The following is a 26,830-nucleotide window of genomic DNA, read 5'->3' as shown; positions in this document are numbered from 1 at the left end:
AGCATAAAAATATATCCATAGTGCTATGGAATAAGGAACTAAAGGGCTCAGTAGCACGTGTTGACTAATGTTCTATACAACTATAATAATAATAATAATAATAATAATAATACCAGACCTGTCACTTAAACTGCTGTTCAAAACGCAATCTTAGGAAAGGCAGAAGCATCAATACACAATGATGTACCAAAATCAAAACAGATTTTATTTAATGTTTATCAATGCAGTTTTATAATGTACAGCCCTCAGCACAGAAGTGTAGCCCTCAGCCCTCAGACCTGAACGATGGCTTTCCCCATGTTGTCACCCTGCAACATCCCCATGAAGGCTGCAGGCATCTTCTCAAAGCCAACAGTCACGTGCTCTCTGCACTTTAGCTTTCCCTGCGTGAAACAAACCACACTCAGATTGAACGATAGATTGAATACTGCATAGACCTGTTCTTGATGTTCACCAAAAACTCTTCCATTTTTGTTTCCAGAATCAGGAAAGGATCAAACAGGCACAACTTGCCTCCTGAAGCCAGACGAGCATCTTCTTCAGAGACTCCTGGTTCTTATCCTCCCATCTCGCAACCAGGAAGCCCTCCATCCGCAGCTCCTTCAAGACCATGCTCTGCTGTGGGTAAGGACCTGTGGCATCACACACACATTTCTTTTTAAATCCCCTAACTGCAGTAAAATGTCACTGTGCAGATGTTACTCACATTCGTATTGACCTGAACAGTTTACAGAACGCAGAGCCTCTTGCTAAGACATCATAATGTCTTCTCACATATTTCAACCCCAAATATATCAAAATAATATGGGGACAAGGGTTAGGAATAGTTTTAAGGGTTAGTCATCTTACCGTAATACATATGCTTAGATGCTTCAGTACCTATTCAACACCCGATACAATACCACACAAAAAGGTAAGAAATCTAGTCTTTAATCTTGGCAGACCTGTTTGAGGTTCTTTGTCATTGTATGTGGAAATTGCTCCACATACTGCAATCCTTCCAAAGCGTTTCATCTGTGTAAGGGCGATACTGGAGAAATATCCACCAACCTGTGAAGATGAACAGACATAGCTCCTCAGAGAATCAAGACAAATCATCAGTCACTCACATTTTAAACCAGAAATGTTACAAGAAATTATCCTTTTCTTTTCACACGGCTTAAATAACAGCAGATATGCAAAGCTGACTGCCAGTTAAGCTAAAACCCTTCCATCTCCTTACGTTATCAAAGTAGGCGTCGTAGCCCTCGGGTGAGGCCTGCTTCAGTGCTTCCTCCAGAGATGGCACAGTCTTGTAGTTAAACACGTGGTCAAAGCCCAGCTCCTTCAGGTAGGCCACCTTAGCCTCACTCCCAGCTGACCCCACGACCTTACACCCTTTCAGTTTGGCGATCTGACCTGCTACACTCCCCACAGCACCGGCCGCTGCATTCACCAGAAGGGTTTCCCCTGGTTGGATGGCCAACACCTCCTCTAAACCATACAGAGCTGTCAATCTGTGAGGCAAGGTAAAGGAAAAATGGATCCACACAAATAAATGCATTGAAACTACACACAAAAAGAACAACAAGTTGAAAGGTGATAAAATGATCAACTGGTTACTCCACGTGCAGGTAAGTGAAACGTTTTATATTTTAAGTCTCCTGCCAAAAGGAGAGGGTTTCATGCTTAATGCAAGTACCACAAATAGGCAAATCTTCAGTTCACAATTTCCAAGTTATAAAACTAGCTGCTATAATGCTTACACATTTTGTATCCTTCATCATGGTTATTTAAAATAAATTTACATTCAAATTAAATTTGGTGTTTTACAAAACTTCACTATTATGTAAAGATGACTAGGGAGTTTGTACCCTGGCATTCCAATAGCCCCAAGAGCATGAGAGAGAGAAACATTTAGTGGCCAGTCGTTAAGGACCCGAGTGAGACCAGTCCCATCCGATACTGTGCGTGTCCTCCAGCCACATCGGCCAACCACATGACTGCCCACAGGAAACTCTGGATTATTACTCTGAATGACTCTGGAAAGAAATCAAACAAACGTAACAATCTCACACGATGTGCAAAAGTTACTTGAATATAAAAACTTGTGTTTGAATATAAAATTAGTTCACTAGATGTCCTAGAACAGGGCTATTCAACTATATTTTTCTGCGGGCCAGATTTGGCAGAGAGCCCTGACCTGTGGGCCAGACCATTTTCAGACCTATACCAATACTGTCATAGTGGATGTAAAATTTAAGCAAACACTACAACGTAAACATAACGAACATAACTTCGAACGTAAATTTCGACAGTGTTGTAAAATGTTGCAAATAAAATGTTGTTTATTTATTTTTACGGCAGTTTATCAAATATTTATTATTATTTATGGGGAGATGGGCCGGTACAAATTCATTAAAGGGTCGGTTCTGGCCCGCGGGTCGCCAGTTGAATAGCCCTGTCCTAGAACATGCTTTAAATTGACCTAGAAAGCACAGCAATGATGACACATGCAAGTTAGTAGTGCAGTTACTACGAGTTACAAAACCTGATACTTCAGAACACAAACCAACCTGCTTCACTAAATAATTTGTATTAATCTACTTTCCCATTAAATCACACCCACATTTTTGCATTACTTATTTCCAAAGGTATACTAAAGGTGATCGTCCCTTGCCAAAATCCAACCCAGTTTTACAACTCACTTTGAAGAAAATGGACGTGAACATTAAGAAAAACACTGGCTTGTTTCTCATAGGAAATTAACTGCAGATGATGTTGCTCCACATCAGATTCCTCTCCAGACCATGATGATCCCATACAGGTTTGTGTCTCACTCTTACTGGACCAGCGGCACATTATAAAGTTCTCCATGAGTTAATCAGGTGCATAATAGGAGGGGGCCTCCAAAATGTGGACTGATCAACCTGTGCTGAAGAACAGTGTTGGTCTCTCTTACTTGGCCACTTGGGTTCCAATCATCACATCCCCTGGTTGCATTCGAATACGGCTATAAAGCCTGTGGAAAACGACAAACGCTTGAAGGAACCAAAATGAAAACAGAAGAATTTAACTATTAATATCACTACAACACCAACACATCACAAGAGACAACACCACACAGAAACAGATAAAGCATGTGCAAACATGTGCATGTGCATGGGAATAGAATGTTTAGTTAAATTCCATCCTTATCAGGACACCTTTTACATGCCCAGGCCCATCTACAGTCCAAATTTCAAAATGTTAAAAGTTAACTCTAAATGTGTAAATCTGCAGGGGGTTGAATACTATTTGGTGGCACTATAAATCGTTAGAATATAATGGAATTTGGAAATTAATAAAAAATTAACATATAATTTTTACTATTTGCTTTACAGGACGTATTTACTGAAAAATACATATAATTTAATTAAAAAAATAATTATTTAAGGATTTAATTTTAAAGTAACTACGCTCAACCGACACTGAAAGAAACTATAGATCACTCTTCACAACCAACATCACACACCACTGACTACAACACTTACCGCATGTAGGGATCCACACTTAGGAACACCGCCTCCAAAAGCACCTCTGAAATGGACATCCATGATAATAAAGAATAACACAAGACAATACGTGCCATTTAAAAGAAGAAAACGCACATTTGGTGCGCCCACCTCCATCACGGAGTTGCTCGTGCAGCTGCTCGTGCTTCAGCTCAAAGTCGCTGTCCTTAGGAAAACCCTCGAAATGTCTCTTTAGGACCCAGGACTTGGCTTCAACCATCCTTCTGTTCCGGGAACTTTATTTCAGCAATGAACAAAAAATGAATAAACAAGGGCTTCGAGAAGTTACTGCATTCTGTCAAGTTATTTACCCCTAATTCTATGTGTAAAAAGCAAATTAAAGAGCTAAATCGTTGTCACAGAGAACTCAGTGGCAACACTGTGGATTATACGGTAAAGCAGGGGCTCTTATTGTTCTAGCTGGCCGGACGTGACGTCATCACCAGCGGCACTCTGGCAGTGGATGCATTAGTTTAATCATCGATCTATGTGGGGAGCACATCGTCTTGCGATGATCATCGAGGGGAATTTAACTGTGAATAGTGCATCGTTCGTGCATACATGACATAATGTAAGTTCATTGTTATTCTGTATGGTGGAGGATGTAATGTATTAACGTAATATGATCACATGATATGATCACATGAGTAGTTACACATTTCTCTGTACAGCTTTAATAAGTCATTCAGACAATTGCGCCACCAGATGGTGCAAAGGCACCGGTTGTACTGTTTATTATATTTCTGCTGTTGTGCTTGTTATCTATAATTGGAGATTATATACATTTCATATCTGTATTTGTGTTTTCAGACCACACACACATACACAGACTCACACACAGCACAGCCATCCTGGAACACACACCTCATTCATATCCCTGACTGAACTGAAGAATAAACAGTTGAACACATCCTGGCCTCAAGTGGTGTTCTGGCCGACACACCGGGGATGAATACAGCGGAAGAGGGCAGACCAGTGACCAGCTCTCACTCTCAAGCTTAGTCTTCATTACACTAGTAATCACTAGTGCGTGTGTGTGTGTGTGTGTGTGTGTGTGTGTGTGTGTGTGTGTGTGTGTGTGTGTGTGAGTTCTAAGTGCACAGATGGGTAAAGGCGGAGGACAAATTTCGATTGAGGTGAAAATCACAATTGACGAATAAGGCACATTTCACATAATGAGGACATATGGTTAAACTTACCTTCTTTTCATGTCAGGTACATATTCTTTGTGAATGAGAAGCCTGACTGTGATGTTTTTATTTTATTATTTCACTACAGGTATGTGTATACGCTTTATTTCTAATACCACATTGTTAAATGGTTTCTCTTGTTTATGGGTTACTGATTTTAAGTAATGTAATGATTGAGGTGGGGAAAAGTTGAAAAAAAGAAATGTTTGATGTTTATATATGTATGATTTGTTATTCCGTTTCGTGTATGATTAATTGATTATGAACATGTTGTGAGGTTTGTGTAACTTTGCTTCATTGCTTTTGTCAAAGCATAATAGTGAGTCTGCACTGGATACAGCACAGAGGTGCATATTCTTTGTGAATGAGGAGCCTGACTGATGTTTTTTTTATTATTTCACTACAGTTGACAATAATAAACCTCGGTACGCCAAGGGCAGCTGACTTTTGTCACTTTGTTAGTACTACCAGAACACAACGCAGAGAGCCAGGGCCGATATAGGGAAGGCCAGTTACATACACATCCAGATAGGTCAACGAAATAAAAAAGACGTTAATTTAACTTAGTTCATTGAGCACGGTAGTCTAGATAATTAGACATAATTGGGAAATATTTGACAAAAATCGTATTAAAAAGGAAATCAGATTGTACGTAAGATCTAAGTTTGTCAGTATTGACGAGGAACAAAGTAATTCTGCGAAGTCACGTGGTCAGAGGTGATAGCAAGTAGCCTATGTTATTGATCCTGACCTGAGAATTAAAATATATGTAAACAACAGTTTATGAGTTCTACGGTAAAAAAAACACACACACACACACACACACATTTAACACCCACGAATCAGTGTGTCTTTGTTTGTATATAGATAATGCTGCGCCGTTTGCTGTGATGGATAATTAAATATTAACCCTTATTTATGCATAGAAACAAAGGAAATAGCGAAAATCATCTGTAGCGTCTTTATGTGCGTATAAACGAGGGGAGTCAGATTCTGCGAGGAGTCGGAAATCGGAACAGAACCTGTATGTGACACTTAATCAGCACTCTGACATTTTGCTCATTCATCTGTGTCTGCCCCTCAGCTACAACGTTTCTTTCTCACTCTTCTTATTAAACGTTTACACTCTTTCCTGACACCCGCGTGTTGTGAATCTGTTCTCCCGCCAGCTACTTAACACACTGCGAGCTGAACACATTTATAATGCTGTTTATTTTATTAATAAAGCTCTTTAAATGTAGCTAGATAACTACATTTAAAGAGTTTTACTACTTAAATCCCGTTCAACGTAATGAGAAATTGTATAACATAACTGTTGTTTATGGCTAAAAATCTACAGGATCCCTGCGTAAATTAATTCGTCCAGAAACACTTCCGTTGTGTTGTGGATGTATTTGAAGCATTTCTGAATTCGCAGCACGTTTCTGAAATGTAGCGCACGCATTTTGATGAATTTGCTTTGCGTATTTGCAGCGCGTTTTTCGCTTGCATCGTGATGGTCTTTCAGAGCCACCGTAGCACGCACCCCTTTCATTAAAAAGCAAAACATTGATACACTAACGTGCTTGTGCTTTCTCCTTTTTAATGCTTGGTATGGTTATAAAGGTAAATCTGTTGCAACATTTGAGAGCATGATTGACATGATTGGACAACAACAAATCCGTACTTTAATTTGAGAACTTGTAAACTAAAAGTTGCATTTTTGTACACAAATTCAGCACAACTTCAAATCTGCCCGCCTCAACTTTTGCAACACATGTTTCTCAATTTAAAGTATTCAAATAAAAAATACAAGTAGGCCTACAGATTTGTCTTACAAGTTCTCAAATCATGTACTTCACTTTCTTAAGTTTTGTAACAGATTTACCTTCATATCAATTTGACAAACACTGTGTTTACATTTGTGTAGCTGTTACATCAGTGACTGCATGCTGTAAGCACATTTGCTACAATATCATAATGTAGTTTATTCTTAGGACATCCACCCACTCACACATCTACTGCTACACCTACTGCAAGGTGTTTATTGTCCATCGCAAAATAAAGACTTCAAAACAGCAGCTCTAAAGAAAACTGAGAAAGGCGCAAAATGCCCGAACAGTGGCTTACTGGGCTAAATAAAGACACAGGCATTGACAAAAAGCTGAGTCTCTCGATCTCCCAACGTGGATTGTAGTCCTCCAGAAATCACCACCAGAAGTCAAAACTGGTGTAATATGTTTCTGATGCTTTGTCCTAGTGAGAATAGATGAGTCTACACTTTTAAAAAGCTGTAGACAAGTGAGCTCTCGCTGGTTCGGACATATAATTAAGCATAGCAGTAATCCAAACGGGTGGAGTCAAAAGCATGAATCATATTTTCAAAGTCAGAAAAGGGCAGAACATTTCTAACTTTACTAATATTTCGGGGCTGGAAAAAGCAGGTTTGAAGAAGCCTCTTGATGTGTAACGGGAAACTAAGTTGGGATCAGAAGTCACACCAAGATTTCTCACAAATGGCTTTGCATTTAAACTGCACCTTTTTACACATTTCCTCTGAGCCAACAATTAGCTTAAGAACATTTTGAGACATCCAGAATTTTATAGCTGTCAGACAGTAGTAGTAATCTTATTAGTAAGATTAACCAATTTACCAGCTTTATCTGTGTATCATCAGCATAAAAATGAAAATGTGCATTAAAACTTTGAATAATATCACCTAAAGTAGGGGTGTCCAAACTTTTTGCAGTCAGGGACAGATTCGGTGAAGTGAACATGTGTGGGGCCATCCATTCAGCCTGGCATTTTGGGAGGAGGAGTGGTATAGTATAGTATACATTGCCATCTGTAGCTATAGTATAGTATAGTATAGTATTGCATACACTGCCATCTTCTGGTGAAATATAAAATAGCTTTTTTTGAGTCTACTGCCATCTTCTGGTGAAATATAAAATGTTGCTAAGCTCACGTTCTGCAGGAGCAGGTAACCAAGACGACGACCTTCTGGGAGAAATTTGTTTGGGCGCCAATGCAGATAATCATGAACGAAGAATTTAGCAAGGAGCTCGTCCTTGAGTATTTGAGCACACAAACTCCCCTTAAGTCAGCGGTCTCCCAACTGATCCTGCTTCACGCGTAGAGCATTGATATCCATGATCAAATCCAGCTTTTAAAAGTCACAGTCTGAGTTCCAACAGTTCCAACAGCTCTACCCACCGCGTCAATCAAGTTGGGCAATTTTCGTGGGCGTTCAGACCCCACTTTTAATTTCCCGATACACCAGGGCAAACACCTAATGCAATCGGCAGAGCCCCAGTGATCAAAGTTCCAAATAAAATCCTCAACATCTTCCATGGAGAGAGGCGCAAGACACAAACTACGCCACGTCTTCCCTGAGCCAAACACATATCCAGATGAGGACGGTCCGTCCAGACATGTGGGTTCTCCCCACACCATGACTCCACGTGGAAAAAATAATGCCAATTGCGTTGAGAGACCACCTGATCAAATCCATTTTCTTTGAAAAATTCGAAGAGCACCGCCAGGTTACTAAGACAAGACAGAGAATCTAAGCTGAGCAGGGCAGGAGGGAGGGAGTGCAGGAGCAGAGATAAAGTGTGACTGCCTCTCTTGAAAGCTGGAAGAAGTGAGATCAAAAAGAACTTAAAAACAGAAAAAAAAATTAGAATAATGCATTTTATTTCACACCTTACTGAAGTACATTCAAACTTATTAAGTTCTTTCTTTGTGTCTGTCAGGTTGAGAAGATCTTAGCATTTGCTCAACTCAAATAGCCTTATTTCTGGTTTATGCTGTCTCAACCTGCCTGTAATTAATGTAATGAATATGTGGTAAAGCAAATAAACTACATCATGGTCTACTAGCAAGGCACTGATGCTCTAGGGTACAGGGTCGTGTACTGAAAAATTTGACAGACGTAGTACATCATGTAGGTATCGTTCACGTACTGGCAAATTGTATTTGGTCACATGCTGCATATACTGATTCTGAGACTATTTATGCAAATAGCATGTAGTAGGCCATTTTTGAACACAGTATTTCATACTTTCTTAGAATGGTTTTTGAAACGGCAAGGCTTACTGGGTATTTGAATCTCATGCATATGGAAAAGGAAACAACCCATGTGCTGTCAGGTGGCATCATTTGATTTGATCAGAAGAAACTTTTGAGGCCCCCTCCCTTGATCCTGAAGGCAGTGTTGTCCATCACTCTCCAAGTAATACAGGAGCCTGGAAGCCCATGCAGCATCTACCCCAGTAACCCGGCTCACTGGGTGGTGGGGGGGGTGCTTGGGGCAGTAGTATTTGTGTACCTTGCTTGCATTTGGAACTTACTCATATGCCTATTCTTAGAACTCAAAGTAGCAAGCTCATAATATGCAGAACATAACAATGCAAATGTAACTATGCAAATGAGTTATAATGACCCAGTGCTGCAGTTACTACAGACTGAATAACCATGTGGAGGCTGCCTCCCCATTGTGATGGAAATTTGATGATTTCCATTTATGCCAGGCTTTCGTAGTATATATTAAACACATTAGATGTATATAGAGCTTTATTGCATATATGTGTTATCCTCATGGCTTCAGTAGGCCTCAGAAGTGTAGTGCCGTCTCTCTGGACGGCCTCGGCTCATTCCTAATCTGATGTTCCTAAACTGACCTCGCTGGAGGCACCAGCCCCCCCCCAATCTCCACTTAGAAGGGACTACGGCGACACTCAGTCCATCATGCCATCAGGAGGAGGGAGCATGCGGGGGGAGAGGCTAATATGCATCTGTCAAATCAGTGTTAATTACTTCATGTATTGTCCAATCACATTTGGTTAATCACCTCATGTTCATCTCATGGACACCGTGTGTATTGATGATTAAAAGTATAAAAGATGAGAGTTCGGAGTGGGAAATTAGCTCTCTGCGACAGACGCCTTGTGTGTATGTAACTGAGATCTCTGGATTAATCCATACTTTGTTAAATAAATCATTGTACTTTATTATCTAACCCAACTGCTTCTGACTTTTATTGTGCTCACCATTTAAGGGTTTCAGAATTTTAATCACACCATACATCACAGGTGTCAAACTCAAGGCCCGCGGGAGCTTAAAAAGCCAAATTGTCAAAAAAAAAGTAAAAGTGAGCAAAAACTACATTTCCCACAATTATGTTACCCGCGAAGTGACGGCATCTCGATACTGCAGTATTTCCATATCGATGCGATTTTCCCAATAAGTGTAATTGGGAAATACAAATAATGATCCCAAAATGTCCAGGAAGACAAACATTGATGCAGATAGAAGGGTGTTTCAAGAAAGGTGGGAAAGCGATGTTTGCGCTTCAAGGAGAAAAACGGGTATGAAGCGGTGGCAGTTGTCAAAGAGTACAATATATGTCGGCGACCAAACACGGAGCTAAGTTATTAGCTATCAAGAATTAGCTATTAGCTATTAGTATTAGCTATCAAGAAAAACGACAAATTGTCAAAGAATTAAAAAGCAAACTGCGATCGCAACAGAATGTGTTCACAACCACAAACGAAACGGCAGTAAAAGCTGCTTTGTTGTGGCTAAAGAAATCGCCGTGCTTCAGTCTTTTTCCGAGGGAGCGTTTTTGAAGCACATTCGCTATTTTCACAGTAATTTGATATTTCAAGTTTTGAACAAAGTAAGGTAAATGTGATATATTTGATACATTTTTCTTTATTCACTTGGATAGTTTGATCATTGATTGATGGAGTGATGTGGGTTTCATAACCTAACAAATTTAAAGGATTTATGTTATAATAACTGCAACAAGCAAACATTTTTTTTACATTTACGCAAATATATCTGTAATATTTGTAACTTGAATAAGTAATAAATTCAGAGGTATTTAACATTAAGGAGTAGGTACATTTATAATTTACATATGGCCCTCCGTGGGTAACGATTATGTTGAAAATGAGTTTGACACCCCTGCCATACATAAACATAACTTCAGCTATGAAATGAGACTACAGAGGATTAAAAATACGAGTTAGGATATGAGAGACAACATAACCCTAAACAAATAAAATATATATATGTGGAACAGATTTTTCATTAGACTGCCTCAGAAAATCCATAGCATAAAAATATAGCCATAGTGCTATGGAATAAGGAAATAAAGGGCTCAATAGCATGTGTTGACTAGTGTTCTTGAGTATTAATAAATGTGGTAAGTATATACAAGTATAATAATAATAATAATAATAATACCAGACCCGTCACTTAAACCGCTGTTCAAAATGCAATCTTAGGAAAGGCAGAAGCATCAAAACACAATGATGTACCAAAATCAAATCAGATTTTATTTAATGTTTATCAATGCAATTTTATAATGTACAGCCCTCAACACAGAAGCACAGCCCTCAGACCTGAACGATGGCTTTCCCCATGTTGTCACCCTGCAGCATCCCCATGAAGGCTGCAGGCATCTTCTCAAAGCCAACAGTCACATGCTCTCTGCACTTTAGCTTTCCCTGCGTGAAACAAACCACACTCAGATTGAACGATAGATTGAATACTGCATAGACCTGTTCTTGATGTTCACCAAAAACTCTTCCATTTTTGTTTCCTGAATCAGGAAAGGATCAAACAGGCACAACTTGCCTCCTGAAGCCAGATGAGCATCTTCTTCAGAGACTCCTGGTTCTTATCCTCCCATCTCACAACCACGAAGCCCTCCATCCGCAGCTCCTTCAAGACCATGCTCAGCTGTGGGTAAGGACCTGTGGCATCTAGGGCTGTGACGGTATGGATTCGTCGTAAAGTAAATACTTTACAAAAAATTATGGCCATAATATTGTTAATAATGACGTGAATAACGTGAATTTAAAATATCTTATTTTTCCGTCTTCATGTTCATGTTCAAGAGACGATCTAAACGAGGTGGCAATGTTGCCTGCCGTGTTGAATACACGCTCCGATGGAGTGCTCATTGTGCAAATGGTCATATATTTTCTAGCAATGTTTGACAGAAGAGGGAATCCATTTTGATTTTTCCGCCACCAGGTAAGTGGATCCGAATGCCAAATGAGGGGTACCTCCTGAAAATACGTTGCGAGTTCAGTGTCCGCACCGGGCTAAAAGCCACATATATCTACTGAACTGAATACATTTAACTGAATTTAACTGAACATAACTGAACTGATCAGTTTCTGAACGGTGCCTGTAGCATTTCTCGTGCGACAGATTTGGCTTTCAACCGGTGTTGTGCCGAATTCCGACTCCCCTCGTTTATCCGCATAAAGACGCTACAGATTATATTGTCGATTTACATTTCTATGCATAAATAAGAGCTAGACTTTAATTATCCATCACAGCAAATGGCAATATCTATGTCCAAAGACACACTGGCTAAAGGGTGTTAATTATTTTAAATAAAATACACACGGGCTATACCGAAGTTGACCTCTGACCACGACTTCACGACTTACAGCAGTATTATGTCTAAATATATAGCTAGGACAAAAGTAGTGTGCTCAATGAACTAAGTTACAGTCACTGTAACTCCTGAATATCATCTGTAGTGTCTTTATGCGTGTGCAAACGAGGGGAGTCAGAATTTGGCACAACACATGTTGGTTTGAAAAAAAATTATCCGTCATGCCTGCTGCTTGCATGTGCTAAATGAAAATGAGCACTTTCTTCTTTGATATACAACTTTGTCCTACCACCTGATTAACTTTCTGCTCCGCCCTCGAATGGGTGAAAAAATATCTACAGAAAAGCTGCAGCCCATTAAACCGCATGGTTCAAATCATGGAGTGAAAAATAGTGGCTTATACTCCGGAAAACACGGTAATCGCACGCAAAAATCCAGCACACACCCCCCATCCCCCAACCCCCATTTATTTAATGGACTGTTCCTCTCATGTACACAGCGATCACAATGGAACTGCAGTAGCCACTCCAATATAAGAAAACTCATTTTCTTATTGTCTTCCAGTGCTGCATTATACCACACGAATAAAAGATGGAAGAATGGGTGAATGTGTGCGCGTGTAAATTCCTGTTCTACTGGTGAGAGGTGAAACACAAGAGCAGAGACCGCTAACGGATCCACCACACTAACCCTAACCCTAGCTGTGAATCCGTTACACTAAGACGACAATGTCTTCTCACACATTTCAACCCCAAATATATCAAAATAATATGGGGACAAGGGTTAGGAATAGTTTTAAGGGTTAGCCATCTTACCGTAATACATATGCTTAGATGCACACAAAAAGGTATGATATCTAGTCTTTAATCTTGGCAGACCTGTTTGAGGTTCTTTGTCATTGTATGTGGAAATCGCTCCACATACTGCAATCCTTCCAAAGCGTTTCATCTGTGTAAGGGCGATACTGGAGAAATATCCACCAACCTGTGAAGATGAACAGACATAGCTCCTCAGAGAATCAAGACAAATCATCAGTCACTCACATTTTAAACCAGAAACGTTACAAGAAATTATCCTTTTCTTTTCACACGGCTTAAATAACAGCAGATATGCAAAGCTGACTGCCAGTTAAGCTAAAACCCTTCCATCTCCTTACGTTATCAAAGTAGGCGTCGTAGCCCTCGGGTGAGGCCTGCTTCAGTGCTTCCTCCAGAGATGGCACAGTCTTGTAGTTAAACGCGTGGTCAAAGCCCAGCTCCTTCAGGTAAGCCACCTTAGCCTCACTCCCAGTTGACCCCACGACCTTACACCCTTTCAGTTTGGCGATCTGACCTGCTACACTCCCCACAGCACCGGCCGCTGCATTTACCAGAAGGGTTTCCCCTGGTTGGATGGCTAACACCTCCTCTAAACCATACAGAGCTGTCAATCTGTGAGGCAAGGTAAAGGGAAAAATGGATCCACACAAATAAATGCATTGAAACTACACACAAACAGAACAAGGTGCTAAAATGATCAACTGGTTTCTCCATGTGCAGGTAAGTGAAACATGCTTTATATTTTTAAGTCTCCTGGCAAAAGGAGAGGGTTTCATGCTTATTGTAAGTACCACAACTAGGCAAACCTGAAACACTACACTTCTTCAGTTCACAATTTCCAAGTTATTGAACTAGCCGTTATAATGCTTACATCTTTGGTATCCTTCATCGTGGTTATTTAAAATTAATTTACATTTAAATAAATTTTGGTGTTTTACAAACTTCACTATTATGTAAAGATGACTAGGGAGTTTGTACCCTGGCATTCCAATAGCCCCAAGAGCATGAGAGAGAGAAAGGTTTAGTGGCCAGTCATTAAGGACCCGAGTGAGACCAGTCCCATCAGATACCGTGTGTGACCTCCAGCCACATGGTCCAACCACATGAATGCCCACGGGAAACTCTGGATTATTACTCCGAATGACTCTGGAAAGCAATCAAACAAACGTAACAATCTCACACGACGTGCAAAAGTTACTTGAATATAAAAACTTGTGTTTGAATATAAAATTAGTTCACTAGATGTCCTAGAACATGCTTTGAATTTACATAGAAAGCACAGCAATGATGACACATGCAAGTTAGTAGTGCAGTGCTGTTATTGTGAGTTACAAAACCTGATACAAACCAACCTGCTTCACTAAATAATTTGTATTAATCTACTTTCCCATTAAATCACACCCACATTTTTGCATTACTTATTTCCAAAGGTATGCTAAAGGTGATCATCCCTTGCCAAAATCCAACCCAGTTGTACAACTCACTTTGAAGAAAATGGACGTGAACATTAAGAAAAACACTGGCTTGTTTCTCATAGGAAATTAACTGCAGATGATGTTGCTCCACATCAGATTCCTCTCCAGACCATGATGATCCCATACAGGTTTGTGTCTCACTCTTACTGGACCAGCGGCACATTATAAAGTTCTCCATGAACTAATCAGGTGCATAATAGGAGGGGGCCTCCAAAATGTGGACTGATCAACCTGTGCTGAAGAACAGCGTTGGTCTCTCTTACTTGGCCAATTGGGTTCCAATCATCACATCCCCTGGTTGCATTCGAATACGGCTATAAAGCCTGTGGAAAACGACAAACGCTTAAAGGAACAAAGGAACCCAAATGAAGACAGAAGTGTTTAACTATTAATATCACTACAACATCACAAGAGACAACACCACACAGAAACAGTTAAAGCATGTGCAAACATGGGAATAAAATGTTTAGTTAAATACCGTCTAGGCCTGTCGCGATAATTACATTATCGACGATAATTTTTTTTAACCGCAATCATTTTTGCTGATGACGATAATTGGCCATTGGGTTTTCACGCAAATTTGTTTACATGAGAATAAATCGCAACTACGTTAGATTTCAGAAAGACATGCAGTGCTGCTCTCTCGCACCTCCTCCCCCCTTAAGGGTAGAGCGACATCTACCGGTTAGGAAATGAGTGCAGTACACGGAGAGTGTATGCGTCAATAACAGTGCCTCCACACACAGGTCGAGATGTATTCGCTAGCGAACGTATTCAAGGCTAAAAGGACTCGAAATTTTTCAAAATAATTCACTTTTTATCACATTATTTAATGGTTGTTTATTATAGTGACCGTAGCGCGCGTTTCCGCCCACCTCCCGTGAACCTCAGCGAACGGTGGAAGCGTTGTTCGAAACGATATGTGGTAGTATAAAGAAACACCCCTCAAAAACAGTGGAAGGAACATTTACCTGACGAACTTTAATGTTGCTTTGTGTTTCAGGTTTGAAAAGTGCTGGAATTTGTGCGTTTCACAACAAATATATCTGGATGAACAGTTCTCTTGTATTACGATAACAAATACAGGCCTCTTGTAATTCCAGGACGAAACATGAGAGAACGTGAAGACGCTAAGATTGGGCATTTTGAAAATAAACAACCATTAAATAATGTGATAAAAAGCAAATTATTTTGAGTATATGTATAAATATTTAACTTAATTAAATTTAACGTGCTGGGAAATATTGAAATGGACCTTTAAAGTGACATACAAGTGCTTGAATTCCACCTTGTAGAGGTGTATGAACCCTGCAAACATGACTGTTCATTGCGCTGAGGCGCGGCCCGCGCGAAGTTACAAAATTCGAGAGGTGCACGACCTCGCGAATCGACAGCACGCGAGGCCCTCGCGCACGGGTGGTGCCACCGCGATTACGTCATTTTCGCTCGCGCCGTGTCAAGTATAAACCAGGCTTAACTCGCTATGTAGCCAAAGAGATGCTGCCGTTAAATACGGTCGAAAAGAAAACATTTATAAACATGCTGCAAAGATTTGACAAGCAGTATGAACTGCCAAAGAAAACTTATATCTCCCAAACTGCCATTCCAACCTTATATAATGAAGTGAAAGATGGCGTTCTAAAGGAGATTAAAGACACCTCATTTTATTCTGCCACTACAAATATGTGGTCAAGCTCAAATATGACCCCATACATGAGCTTTACAATACATTACTGCCAACTGGTGTAATTGTATTATTATGCTACTATATTATTACTGTGGCACATTGTCTTAAAGCTCCTTTGGGGAGCCCAGAAGCAAGAAAAATGTCTATAATGGCACTTTAAAATGACAATATTATCGTTTATCGCAATAATTTCTGGGACAATATATCGTACTGAAAATTTTGTTATTGTGACAGGCCTAATACCGTCCTTATCAGGACAATTTTTACATGTCCAGGCCCATCTACAGTCCAAATTTCAAAATGTTAAAAGTTAACTCTAAATGTGTAAATCTGCAGAGGGCTGAATACTACTTTGTTGCACTGTATATAATTTGTTAGAATATAATGAAATTTAGAAATGAATTAAAAAATGAAAACATCGTTTTTACTCTTTGCTTTACAGGACGTATTTACAGAAAAGTACATATGATTTAATAAAAATAAATTATTATTTAAGGATTTAATTTTAAAGTAACTATGCTCAACCGACACTGAAATAAACTATAGATCACTCTTCACAACCAACATCACACACCACTGACTACAACACTTACCGCATGTAGGGATCCACGCTTAGGAACACCGCCTCCAAAAGCACCTCTGAAATGGACATCCATGATAATAAAGAATAACACAAGACAATACGTGCCATTTAAAAGAAGAAAACGCACATTTGGTGCGCCCACCTCCATCACGGAGTTGCTCGTGCAGCTGCTCGTGCTTCAGCTCAAAGTCGCTGTCCTTAGGAAAACCCTTGAAATGCTTTTTCAGGACCCAGGCCTTGGCTTCAACCATCCTTCTGTTCCGGGACCTTTATTTCACCAATTAACAAATTATTAATTACATATACATATACACACACACACACACACTTCGAGAAGTTACTGCATTCTGTCAAGTTTTTCCCTAATTCTATGTGTAAAACGCAAAATAAAGTGCAAAATCGTTGTCACACAGAACTCAGTGGCAACACTGAGGATTATACACGACGCTGAAGTTGGTTACTTATTCGCAGTTTGAGATTCGTTTGGTTACTTATTCGCATTTTGGCCTGGCCCAACAACATTTTAGCCCTCAAATCTAAGTGGAAACATGACACATGCAGTGGTGTGCACAGATGAAATTGTTCAGGAGGTCGATTTCAGAGGCTTCCTGTATACCTTTAAGGCATCAGGCCAGGCAAATAACTCAGGCATCATACATAACAGGTTCTTATGTGTAAGAGAAACCTCGTTTGAGCCTGGCCCGACATCACTGAGGGCTAAAATAACGTTGGGCCAGGCCAAAATCAGGTTTCTCCTACATAGAGTAACCTGTTATGTATGATGCATTTGAGTTTTGCCTGGCCCAAGACTGTAGAGGAATACAGCAGGCCTCTGATATTGCCTCTCTGAACCATTTCACCTGTACGCACCACTCCCATGTGTCATGTTTCCAGTGAGATCTGAAGGCTAAAATGATGTTGGGCTAGGCCAAAATCAGGTTTCTCCTACATAAAGGAACCAGGTATGTATGATGCATTTGAGTTTTGCCTGACCCAAGACCTTACAGGCATATAGCAGGCCTCTGAAATTGCCTCTGAACCATTTCACCTGGGCTCAATATGCTGTGTTTCCAGTTAGATTTGAGGCATAAAATGATGCTGGGCCAGGCAAAAGTCAGGGTTTTTTTTACATATAGGAACTAGTTATGTATGATGCATTTGAGTTTTGTAGTGTCTTAATGTGTGTGCAAATGAGGGGAGTCAGAATTCGGTACAACACATGTTGGTTTGAAAAAATTTATCCGTCGTGCCTGCTGCTTTAAATGAAAATTAGCACTTTCTTCTTTAATTTACAACTTTAACTACCACCTGATTAACTTTCTGCTCCACCCCTGACGGGTGAAGAAAAATCTACAGAAAAGCTGCACCTCATTATAAGCTGAATGGTTCAAAGCGTGGGGGGAAAAGTAGCAGAAAATACGTAATTAAGGGACACCTTGGGAGCTGGAACTGGTGCTCGCATGAGAGAGAGGAAGAAGAAGCGTGTGTAGTTGCTACTACCAGTTATCCTGTCCTGAGCTGTTCAGCTGGAAATAAAGAGAATTCTACTTTACTTGTAACCCGACTATCTTTCTTCCCACCACTCGTAAAAAAGACCTGGAATAATAGTGGCATTCAAATTATAGGGTTACACAAGCATGGCAAATGGTATTAGACAGCAATACTAGAATTGATAAAGGCACTTGATGAAACTTGAATCTAATGTCATTATGTTGTTTCTTTGCTTAGAAAAATAATGATAATTATTAGAAAACTACTTGTCACTAGCTAGTTTGTGCCATCATAGACAGAATTATCCGTAATTTTTCAGCCTCAGATTCTTTTCTTTTTGCAGCGAAAAATAAGCTGAGTCACGATTCTTGTTCCATCCCCCACTGCTCCGCCCACCGCCCTGCCCACTTCCCCATACAAGTGCATAAATCTGTTTTGCAACACGTACACCGAGATATGTGTTGCAAAAGTCGAGCAGAGTAGATTTGAAGTTGTGCAGTGTAATTGTTTAACATTCACGCTCAGATTTTTATTCTACAAGTTCTCACATCAAAACTACAAGTGCAACTTTTAGTTCACAGGTTCTCAAATTAAAAATACAAGTGCAACTTTTAGTTTACAGGTTCTCGCATCAAAAATACAAGTGCAACTTTTAGTTTACAAGTTCTCAAATTAAAAATACATGTACAGATTTTGTTTTACAAGTTCTCAAATTGGGTCCTTAATGCTCTCAAGTTTTGCTACAGATTTATCTCCATATATGATACAGTTGAGTTTTGCCTGACCCAAGACCTTACAGGCATACAGCAGGCCTCTGAAATTGCCCCTCTGAACCATTTCACCTGTGCACTTTACAAAATATGCTGTGTTTCCAGTTAGATTTGAGGCATACAATTATGCTGGGCCAGGCCAAAATGAGGTTTCTCTTACAGATAGTAACGGTTTACGTATGATGCATGTGTTGCTTTGTCTGGCCCGACGCCTTATAGGCATACAGCAGGCCTCTGAACATGCCCCTCTGAATCATTTCAATGCGCTTTCTGTGCGCTTAACTACTCAATATGCAGTGTTTCCAGATAGATTTGAGGTATTAAATGATGTTGGATCAGGCTAAAATCAGGTTCCTCTCTTAGGGAGTGACCTGTACTTCATGATGCATTTGTTATTTCTCTGGCCCACCATCAATAAGGCCTTCAATAAGCCTCTGAATCTGCCCCTTTAAATTTGTTCACCTATATGCCCACTGCTCGATATACCATGTTGTATGCTGGTATTTCTTCTTCAAATTAGTGTTCTAGATCAGCATTTCTGTGTTTTTAGTTTTCAAATCTAAGAATATGTTTCCTCACGTTAGAAATGCTGACGAATTCAATCATCATGTACAAATAGCATACAATTGTAACGACTTGAAATAGAAACCATTTTACAATAGGAATGCTTTCATTATATTTGTATTTTTTTCCTACATTCACAAAATCATTATGGGAACCAATAACATCTTAAATGTTTGCTGGTATGCTCGTTTGTTTAATCTATCTCTTTTAAACAAAGTGCGCAGCAAACACGCATCGTGAAAACACCCTTTTGAATAAGGAACCAACTTCAGCCGCCGAATAAGGAGCTGCGAATAAGTAACCAAACGAATCTCAAACTGCGAATAACCAACTTCAGCGTCGTGGATTATACGGTAAAGTGAGCATTACCAGAATCCTCACCTGTTACAGCTAGCTTGTTAACATTCATCACTGAAGTTTTAGGATAACCAAAGAACCAACTTTTCCCCGTGCGTATTGCACACCTGATATTGCACTTGCACGAAGAAATGAACCCAAAGCATTACACAACTCTGCATTCATTTTATACGTTTTTCCCTTACGCCTCCCGCAAAAAAGAAAACAAATATATTAAAGAAAACCCAGCTGTCATTTTATCACTGTATCTATGCGCGCTGTGGCTGTACGTACACTTCGTTGTGAAACCGGGACGCAGACAGAAACCAGGACCGAGACTAGGACCAGGACCAGGACGACGCTGGCTAGCAAACAAGCGAAAGTGACGCTAGTTTGCTCTCTTCCACTGGGTAAACGTCCTTATTATCCTGAAATATTCTGATTCGCTGTCTAAATACATCAGTAGGCGTGTTATAAATGTTGTAAAAAATGGAATTATAAAATGCATTTTCAGATAAAATAGGGAATAATTTGTAATGCGAGTTTATTTCATGTGTGGTTATGTATGCAATGCTCGTGCCATTCAAAACAATCAAACGTGTATCATAATTTAAAAGCGAACGAAATGACGTAGTCACGCGCGCGCCCCTTTCGAACCTTTGAACGAGAGTCGCGAGACGCCTGCAGTCGCGTTCGTTAGCCGACCTGCTAACCGTTAAACGGCAGCAGAAAAGCAGCGGGGTTAGTTGGTTATCTATCTCGTCGGCAGAAAAGTTAATCGACACAGCTCTCTGGCTACTGATTCATTAAAAGGTGAGCATTTTGTTCACGTTTGAAAATAAAATTATATTAATTTTTTCTCCTCAGGCCGTTACGGCAGGTTTGGTAACGTTTCTGAACACCACAGCGACGTTGGCTCCGTAGCGTTAGTCACGTGACCTAGCCGGTTAATTAACTAGTTGGCTAACTAATGTTACTTTGCATTGGTGTAGTTAGTTGATTGTGGTTTTATAGCTAACTAACTTTATTTTTGTTTCATTTGTGTAACGCCCGCGAGCTAACTGGCTAACGTTAACTTCAGCTAAATGAAATAACTCCTGTTATCTAGCTAGGTTCGTTAATGAACGCTAGCTAACTAGTTAGCTCACTTTGCCTCATCATCAGTTGTAGTTAACTATCTGGGTAAACGGCAGTATTATTCACTTTTGTTGTTGAAATGCCTGTAACACTAGATAACTAACAGCTATTATCCTAGCTGTAGCTAAACTTGCACCCCTATGATACACAGTGGACCAGATGAAAGTACCTGACCAGATCTGTTATGGTCAAAAAGTGCATTGAAACTACACACACAAGTTTCGTGAGGTCTCGCAACTGCTAGTGAAATTCACACGTTTTCGGTCCTCCCTTTAAATATAATTACTGTGATGTGCTAGTCATGGACTAAATAACTAATATTGCACGCGTGTGAATATGTACTGAAGACGTTGTTAAATTTGTCCTGTAGCTCTTATTAACTCGTACATTTCATCCTCTGCTGGTGGAATAAATTGGACTGTGCTGTCTCACAATTCACTCCAGGGGAAAACATAAACTTGTTTGAGGGATCTACTTTCAAACATGCTAAATGGGGAGAGGTTCGTTGAGGCGCTTGGGCGATTGGGTTATCCAGGTGCACCATCGCTCAGAGGTTCAGAGTTCGATTGGTTGTTCGATGCTGCGCCAGACAGTCTGCATCTTTTCCGCGCCTTCTGTCACCGCCTGAGCCCCAAAAACGTCCTCACAACAGAAGAAGTGCAGGCGTTCAGAGCGCTGCGAGAGTCCGGCAAGCCCATCTTGGACGAGGCCACGCTGGGGGAACTGCTGAAGTCGTGTGGCCCCACCGACGGGGCAGTGGGTGTACGTGGGTCACTGTCCTCGCTGTGTGACGAGGGAGCTGTGTCCGTGGAGGAGCTGGAGGCTGAACTACACGCCCTACGGAAAGAAAAGCAGCTGAAACTGCACAGGCTGAAGAAGCTTCAAGTGCAGGCGTCCAGCCGGGGGGGCCACGCCTCTGCGGTTCTTGCGCTGCGCCAGGACGCGGGGGGCGCCGTGAAGGATGCTGGTTCTGCTCTCGCAGTTGAAAACGCAGCCACCAATGCCGCCTTAGATGGGCTCGTGGAGGAGGCCACGAAGCTAGCTGGCTTTCTCCGTGCCGAGCTTCCATCCATGGAGAGGAAAGATGGGAACACCTTCCCTCCCCTTCCAACCCACTGGCCTGGGCCACCAGTCCTGCTGTCCCAGCTTTCCCTGGAGCCTTATCTCCGCCAGGAGGAGCAAAACACCAAAGCCCTGGCCGCCTACACCCAGCGGCAGTTCTTCCAAGGCATCTCCGACATGGTGGAGACCTCCACCTCCGAGCGCTTCCAGCTGAAGGACCTGGGCGGCAGCGGGGAGAGTGAGGAAGACGAGGACGAGAGGGTGGTGGAGAGCAGGAGGAAGGAGATGGCCCAGCTGCAGTGGGCACACATTGTGGCACAGCACCAGCTCCTGAAGGAGCAGGCGGAGGAGCAGGGGCACCGAGCGCTGAAGGCCTGGCTCATGGAGCAGCTCAACACCCCAACACAGGTACACCACACACCGCAGGGCGGCGTTACACCACACACTGCCAAATTCCTGCATTACACTTGTGCTACGATCAGTTATTTTTACTTGAACGTTTACAAGCTGATGGTATATATTTTGGTTTCGTATGAGGTAGATTTGCAGTGATGTGTACTGTAAATATTGGCATGTGTTATATTGCCGTTCTCTTACACTTCTCTGCTCCCCTCTAGCCCTGGGGCTCCCTGCAGGCCTCATGGCGTGAGCCTGCATTGCACTCAGAGCTCTCGTCTGTCCAGTCCGACCTTGACGCCCTGATGCGTGAGCCTGTCCGCTCAGCCCTACGGGACGGAGCTCGTCTGCTCAACTTGCCCGTGGTGCGTGGTGATCTGGCCCTCCAGATCGCCCGCCAGAACTACTACACCGCCGGGCAGGCTGAGATCAGGGACCAGCTCCTCCGCCAGAAAGCCTGTTTTGAGCTGCTGCGGCTGGCCCAGGAAGCCGAGCTCCGTGGGGGGAGGAGGACCGTGGCTCAGCTGGAGGAGGTGGCCCGGAGGCTGGACGGAGCAGTTGAGATGGCAGCTCAGAGAGGTAGTGCGTTGAGCAAGCCTGAACTGACCCAGACGCCTGGCTCGGGGCCTAACATCAAGCTGCAGGTTATTGGCTCCAAGGACACGGCCTGTAGCAGGTGAAATGAACAAAGATACAATAAATCCATTAACACACATTACATATTTGTTATAGTCTCACTTTTTCATGAAATTTGTTCAGTTTTTCATGTAGCAGAAGAATAATCTTTTAAGCCCACATCCATCATGTAACGTTACCTTATCCATTCACTTATCTATTCATCCTGTGTATTTGTTTTCCTGTGTATTTGTATGAATCAGACTGCTGCATATGTTGGAGCTGGGTAAGGTCCCTGGCGAGTGTAAGGATCCCCTCCAGACGTACGGCAGGCTAGAAGAGGAAGCCTCTGGTCTGAATGGGGAACTTGTGTCAGTTGGTGAGGCGTTGGAGAGGGCTGTGTGTGAGCAGAGTTACGCTGCAGCGCGTTTAGAGAGGGACCGTGAATCTCTGGAGCGCACGGCCTACTCCCACATCATGCAGCCTCTCCTGAGGCCGCAGGTACGTGCTACAGCCGCACCTGCTCTGCTCTGCCCCAGTGTACAGGTGGGTCCTTCTTACGCCTTTCTCTTCCTTGTGCTCGTCTTCGTTGCCGTCCCCTATTTTGAGGCCCCCTGATTGGTAACGTGAGCTATTTTTGATGGATGGTGTAGTTTGTTTTTTACGCAAGTGCATGTTGGGTTGAGGTGGCACGGTTGTTGGCTGGTGTTCGTTAGGGGTTTTTGTGTCTGTTGCATGCCGGTTTGCGATTTATGGTTTTATTTTAATCAAAATTGTCACATCTTGGTGCTATTGGATGAGTGAATTATTAATGTGTTCTGTTTTTCAACTTTTTTGTGTTGCTGTTCATAGTTTTGTTGTCTGGTCATTTTTATGGATTTTTGGGTTGAAAGAGTGTTCATTTACTTACCATACACTGCTCAAAAAAATAAAGGGAACACTTAAACAACACAATATACAGGGTACCCGCGGGTCCTTAAAAAGTCTTAAAATGTCTTAAATTTAGTTTTCCATATTCAAGACCTAAAAATGTCTTAAAATGTCTGAAATTTTATGAGGGGAGGCATTAAATTATTTTAAGTGTGTGTTGTTCAGTTGTTCTGGCGCGATGTGAACTTTGCCGAATCTAGCGCTAATGCAGAAAATAACCGCTCCAGGGTCCTAGTGCTAGATTCCTAGCGTTGGAGTATACGGCATCAACAACGTCAACAATTTTCGTTCGCCCCCCCCCCCGGTCAACGATGTGGAACACACCTGCATCCCCAGAAATAGTATTATTTTTTCTTGTGAGAGGTATTAAAAAGGTCTTAAAAGTCATTGAATTTGAGATTTAAAAATGTGCAGATACCCTGATATAACTCCAAGTCAACCACACTTCTGTGAAACCAACCTGTTCAGTTAGGAAGCAACACTGTGAATCAATTTCACCTGCTGTTGTGCAAATGGAATAGACAACAGGTAGAAATGAGAGGCAATTAGCAAGACCCCGCCTATAAAGGAGTGGTTCTGCAGGTGGGGACCACAGACCACTTCTCAGTACCTATGCTTTCTGGCTGATGTTTTGGTCACTTTTGAATGCTGGTGGTCCTTTCACACTCGTGGTAGCATGAGACGGACTCTACAACCCACACAAGTGGCTCAGGTAGTGCAGCTCATCCAGGATGGCACATCAATGCGAGCTGTGGCAAGAAGGTTTGCTGTGTCTGTCAGCGTAGTGTCCAGAGGCTGGAGGTGCTACCAGGAGACGTGGAGGAGGCCGTAGGAGGGCAACAACCCAGCAGCAGGACCGCTACCTCCGCCTTTGTGCAAGAAGGAACAGGAGGAGCACTGCCAGAGCCCTGCAAAATGACCTCCAGCAGGCCACAAATGTGCATGTGTCTGCACAAATGGTTAGAAACCGACTCCATGAGGATGGTATGAGGGCCCAACGTCCACAGATGGGGGTTGTGCTCACAGCCCAACACCGTGCAGGACGCTTGGCATTTGCCAGAGAACACCAGGATTGGCAAATTCGCCACTGGAGCCTTGTGCTCTTCACAGATGAAAGCAGGTTCACACTGAGCACATGTGACAGACGTGACAGTCTGGAGACGCCGTGGAGAGCGATCTGCTGCCTGCAACATCCTTCAGCATGACCGGTTTGGCAGTGGGTCAGTAATGGTGTGAGGTGGCATTTCTTTGGAGGGCCGCACAGCCCTCCATGTGCTCACCAGAGGTAGCCTGACTGCCATTAGGTACAGAGATGAGATCCTCAGACCCCTTGTGAGACCATATGCTGGTGCGGTTGGCCCTGGGTTCCTCCTAATGCAGGACAGTGCTAGACCTCATGTGGCTGGAGTGTGTCAGCAGTTCCTGCAAGATGAAGGCATTGAAGCTATGGACTAGCCCGCCCGTTCCCCAGACCTGAACCCGATTGAGCACATCTGGGACATCATGTCTCGCTCCATCCACCAACGTCATGTTGCACCACAGACTGTCCAGGAGTTGGCGGATGCTTTAGTCCAGGTCTGGGAGGAGATCCCTCAGGAGACCATCCGCCACCTCATCAGGAGCATGCCCAGGCGTTGTAGGGAGGTCATACAGGCACGTGGAGGCCACACACAATACTGAGCCTCATTTTGACTTGTTTTAAGAACATTACATCAAAGTTGGATCAGCCTGTAGTGTGTTTTTCCACTTTAATTTTGTGTGTGGCTCCAAATCCAGGCCTCCATTGGTTAATAAATTTGATTTCCATTGATTTTTGTGTGATTTTGTTGTCAGCATATTCAACTTTGTACAGAACAAAGTATTCAATGAGAATATTTCATTCATTCAGGTCTAGGATGTTATTTGAGTGTTCCCTTTATTTTTTTTGTAGTGTATTTATTTACATTATACAGTCTTTTTCCATGTAGTACAGTTCAGATTTTCATGTTTTTCGTGCTTGTTGTTTATTATATGGAGTCTAAATAAATTGCTGTATAACAATGTGATATAACATAGACCTGCACTAATAGATACTTTGTATCATATTCGTATTGGACCCAACATAAGCAGGTCCTGATTATAAGCTTGAGTTAACTCCTATTTCATAAGCAGTTTTGGGGGAAAATGGCTTTTGAGAACAAAAATATTATTTTTAAAACCTTTTGTCAAGAATATAACAAGTTTAGCTAAAATAGAATGACATAAGTCAAATGTCGCATTATTAAATGAAGTATTTAAGTGTAATGAAAACGTAATGAATTCCTTTGCAGGAGTTGTCTGTGGTTCTGGGGGAGTTGGAAGAGAAGCAGAAGAACCTGTACAAGCTGTTGCAGGACCTTGTGGGAGACCTGAGGACCAAAAGAGCTCAGCTAGAGAAAAGCACCATCCTCAGACGCGAAAGAGAACTTTATGTATACTTCCACCTGGATCCCACACTGCTCAGCAGGGCAGTGAGAGAGGTGGAGGCCACGGATGGTGTTAAATAGTCCAGTGGGCCGTTGGCACTTCTGACCCTGTACAGATGGACACCTGTTCACAGGGATTCATCTTTCATAAAAATATTGCCTTGAAACCTGTGATGCTCAGAGTTTTTACTCAAGGACTGCACTGTGTCATGGTGTGTCCTCTAGACTATGTTTTGCCTAAACTGTTGCACAAAAAGTTGATTAAACATGTATTTTGCTTTGTACAATTCTAATGTTTGAATTTGACACTTTAAGTGTTGATAAATAATAAAAGAAAACATCTGTTCCTGTCTGCTTCATTTTTTGTCATTGTGTGAGTTTGATGTGACTAAGGAGG

The 26,830-nt window shown here is 41.8% G+C and overlaps 4 protein-coding genes and 1 long non-coding RNA gene across 14 annotated transcripts in view; 3 read left to right on the top strand and 2 right to left on the bottom strand.

Annotated features, from left to right (window-relative positions):
- Nucleotides 1–184: 184 nt before the first annotated feature.
- LOC143475782 (prostaglandin reductase 1-like) lies at nt 185–3,966 on the bottom strand. The gene is made up of 8 exons (XM_076973736.1): nt 3,645–3,966; nt 3,513–3,558; nt 2,942–3,001; nt 1,854–2,021; nt 1,223–1,496; nt 945–1,050; nt 514–632; nt 185–383 (listed from the first exon to the last, which is right to left on the bottom strand). Exons 1-8 carry the CDS (start codon nt 3,751–3,753, stop codon nt 273–275), a joined length of 993 nt encoding a protein of 330 aa, XP_076829851.1. The 5' UTR covers nt 3,754–3,966; the 3' UTR covers nt 185–272.
- Nucleotides 2,021–5,281, top strand: LOC143475783 (uncharacterized). Its single transcript, XR_013121114.1, has 3 exons — nt 2,021–2,806; nt 3,954–4,104; nt 4,344–5,281. It is a non-coding gene; the product is annotated as an uncharacterized LOC143475783 (long non-coding RNA).
- Nucleotides 5,282–11,028: 5,747 nt separating this feature from the next.
- LOC143475780 (prostaglandin reductase 1-like) lies at nt 11,029–20,275 on the bottom strand. Of its 3 annotated transcripts, none has more exons than XM_076973733.1 (9): nt 20,144–20,275; nt 16,831–16,955; nt 16,699–16,744; nt 14,682–14,741; nt 13,922–14,089; nt 13,282–13,555; nt 13,004–13,109; nt 11,351–11,484; nt 11,029–11,220 (listed from the first exon to the last, which is right to left on the bottom strand). In XM_076973733.1, the coding sequence occupies exons 2-9, from the start codon at nt 16,937–16,939 to the stop codon at nt 11,110–11,112; spliced, it is 1,008 nt and encodes a 335-aa protein (XP_076829848.1). In that variant the 5' UTR covers nt 16,940–16,955; nt 20,144–20,275; the 3' UTR covers nt 11,029–11,109. The 3 variants fall into 3 exon arrangements, with proteins under 3 accessions (XP_076829848.1, XP_076829850.1, XP_076829849.1); XM_076973735.1 differs by having other exon boundaries at nt 11,351–11,469; XM_076973734.1 differs by lacking the exon at nt 20,144–20,275 and adding an exon at nt 19,895–20,031.
- Nucleotides 20,108–26,830, top strand: part of poln (polymerase (DNA directed) nu) — a 58,762-nt gene continuing 52,039 nt past the window's right edge. For all 6 annotated transcript variants that reach the window (XR_013121113.1, XM_076973728.1, XM_076973727.1 and 3 more), the window contains exon 1: nt 20,108–20,259. Coding sequence is in view for 5 of the 6 variants with exons in the window: in XM_076973728.1 (XP_076829843.1) it covers nt 20,121–20,259 (139 nt within the window). In the remaining variant the exon portion in view is untranslated. The remainder of the gene's footprint in view (nt 20,260–26,830) is intronic.
- haus3 (HAUS augmin-like complex, subunit 3) lies at nt 20,485–26,778 on the top strand. Of its 3 annotated transcripts, none has more exons than XM_076973731.1 (5): nt 20,485–20,662; nt 21,357–22,456; nt 22,666–23,120; nt 23,323–23,605; nt 26,299–26,778. In XM_076973731.1, exons 2-5 carry the CDS (start codon nt 21,470–21,472, stop codon nt 26,512–26,514), a joined length of 1,941 nt encoding a protein of 646 aa, XP_076829846.1. In that variant the 5' UTR covers nt 20,485–20,662; nt 21,357–21,469; the 3' UTR covers nt 26,515–26,778. The 3 variants fall into 3 exon arrangements, with proteins under 3 accessions (XP_076829846.1, XP_076829847.1, XP_076829845.1); XM_076973732.1 differs by having other exon boundaries at nt 20,487–20,662; nt 21,431–22,456; nt 23,323–23,560; XM_076973730.1 differs by having other exon boundaries at nt 20,487–20,662; nt 21,431–22,456.

This window comes from Brachyhypopomus gauderio, chromosome 14 (assembly GCF_052324685.1).
Source record: "Brachyhypopomus gauderio isolate BG-103 chromosome 14, BGAUD_0.2, whole genome shotgun sequence".
In the NCBI taxonomy this organism is placed as follows: Eukaryota; Metazoa; Chordata; class Actinopteri; order Gymnotiformes; family Hypopomidae; genus Brachyhypopomus; species Brachyhypopomus gauderio.
Note: the sequence above shows the minus strand (reverse complement) of the source record. Positions and strands in the feature narration are given on the sequence as shown.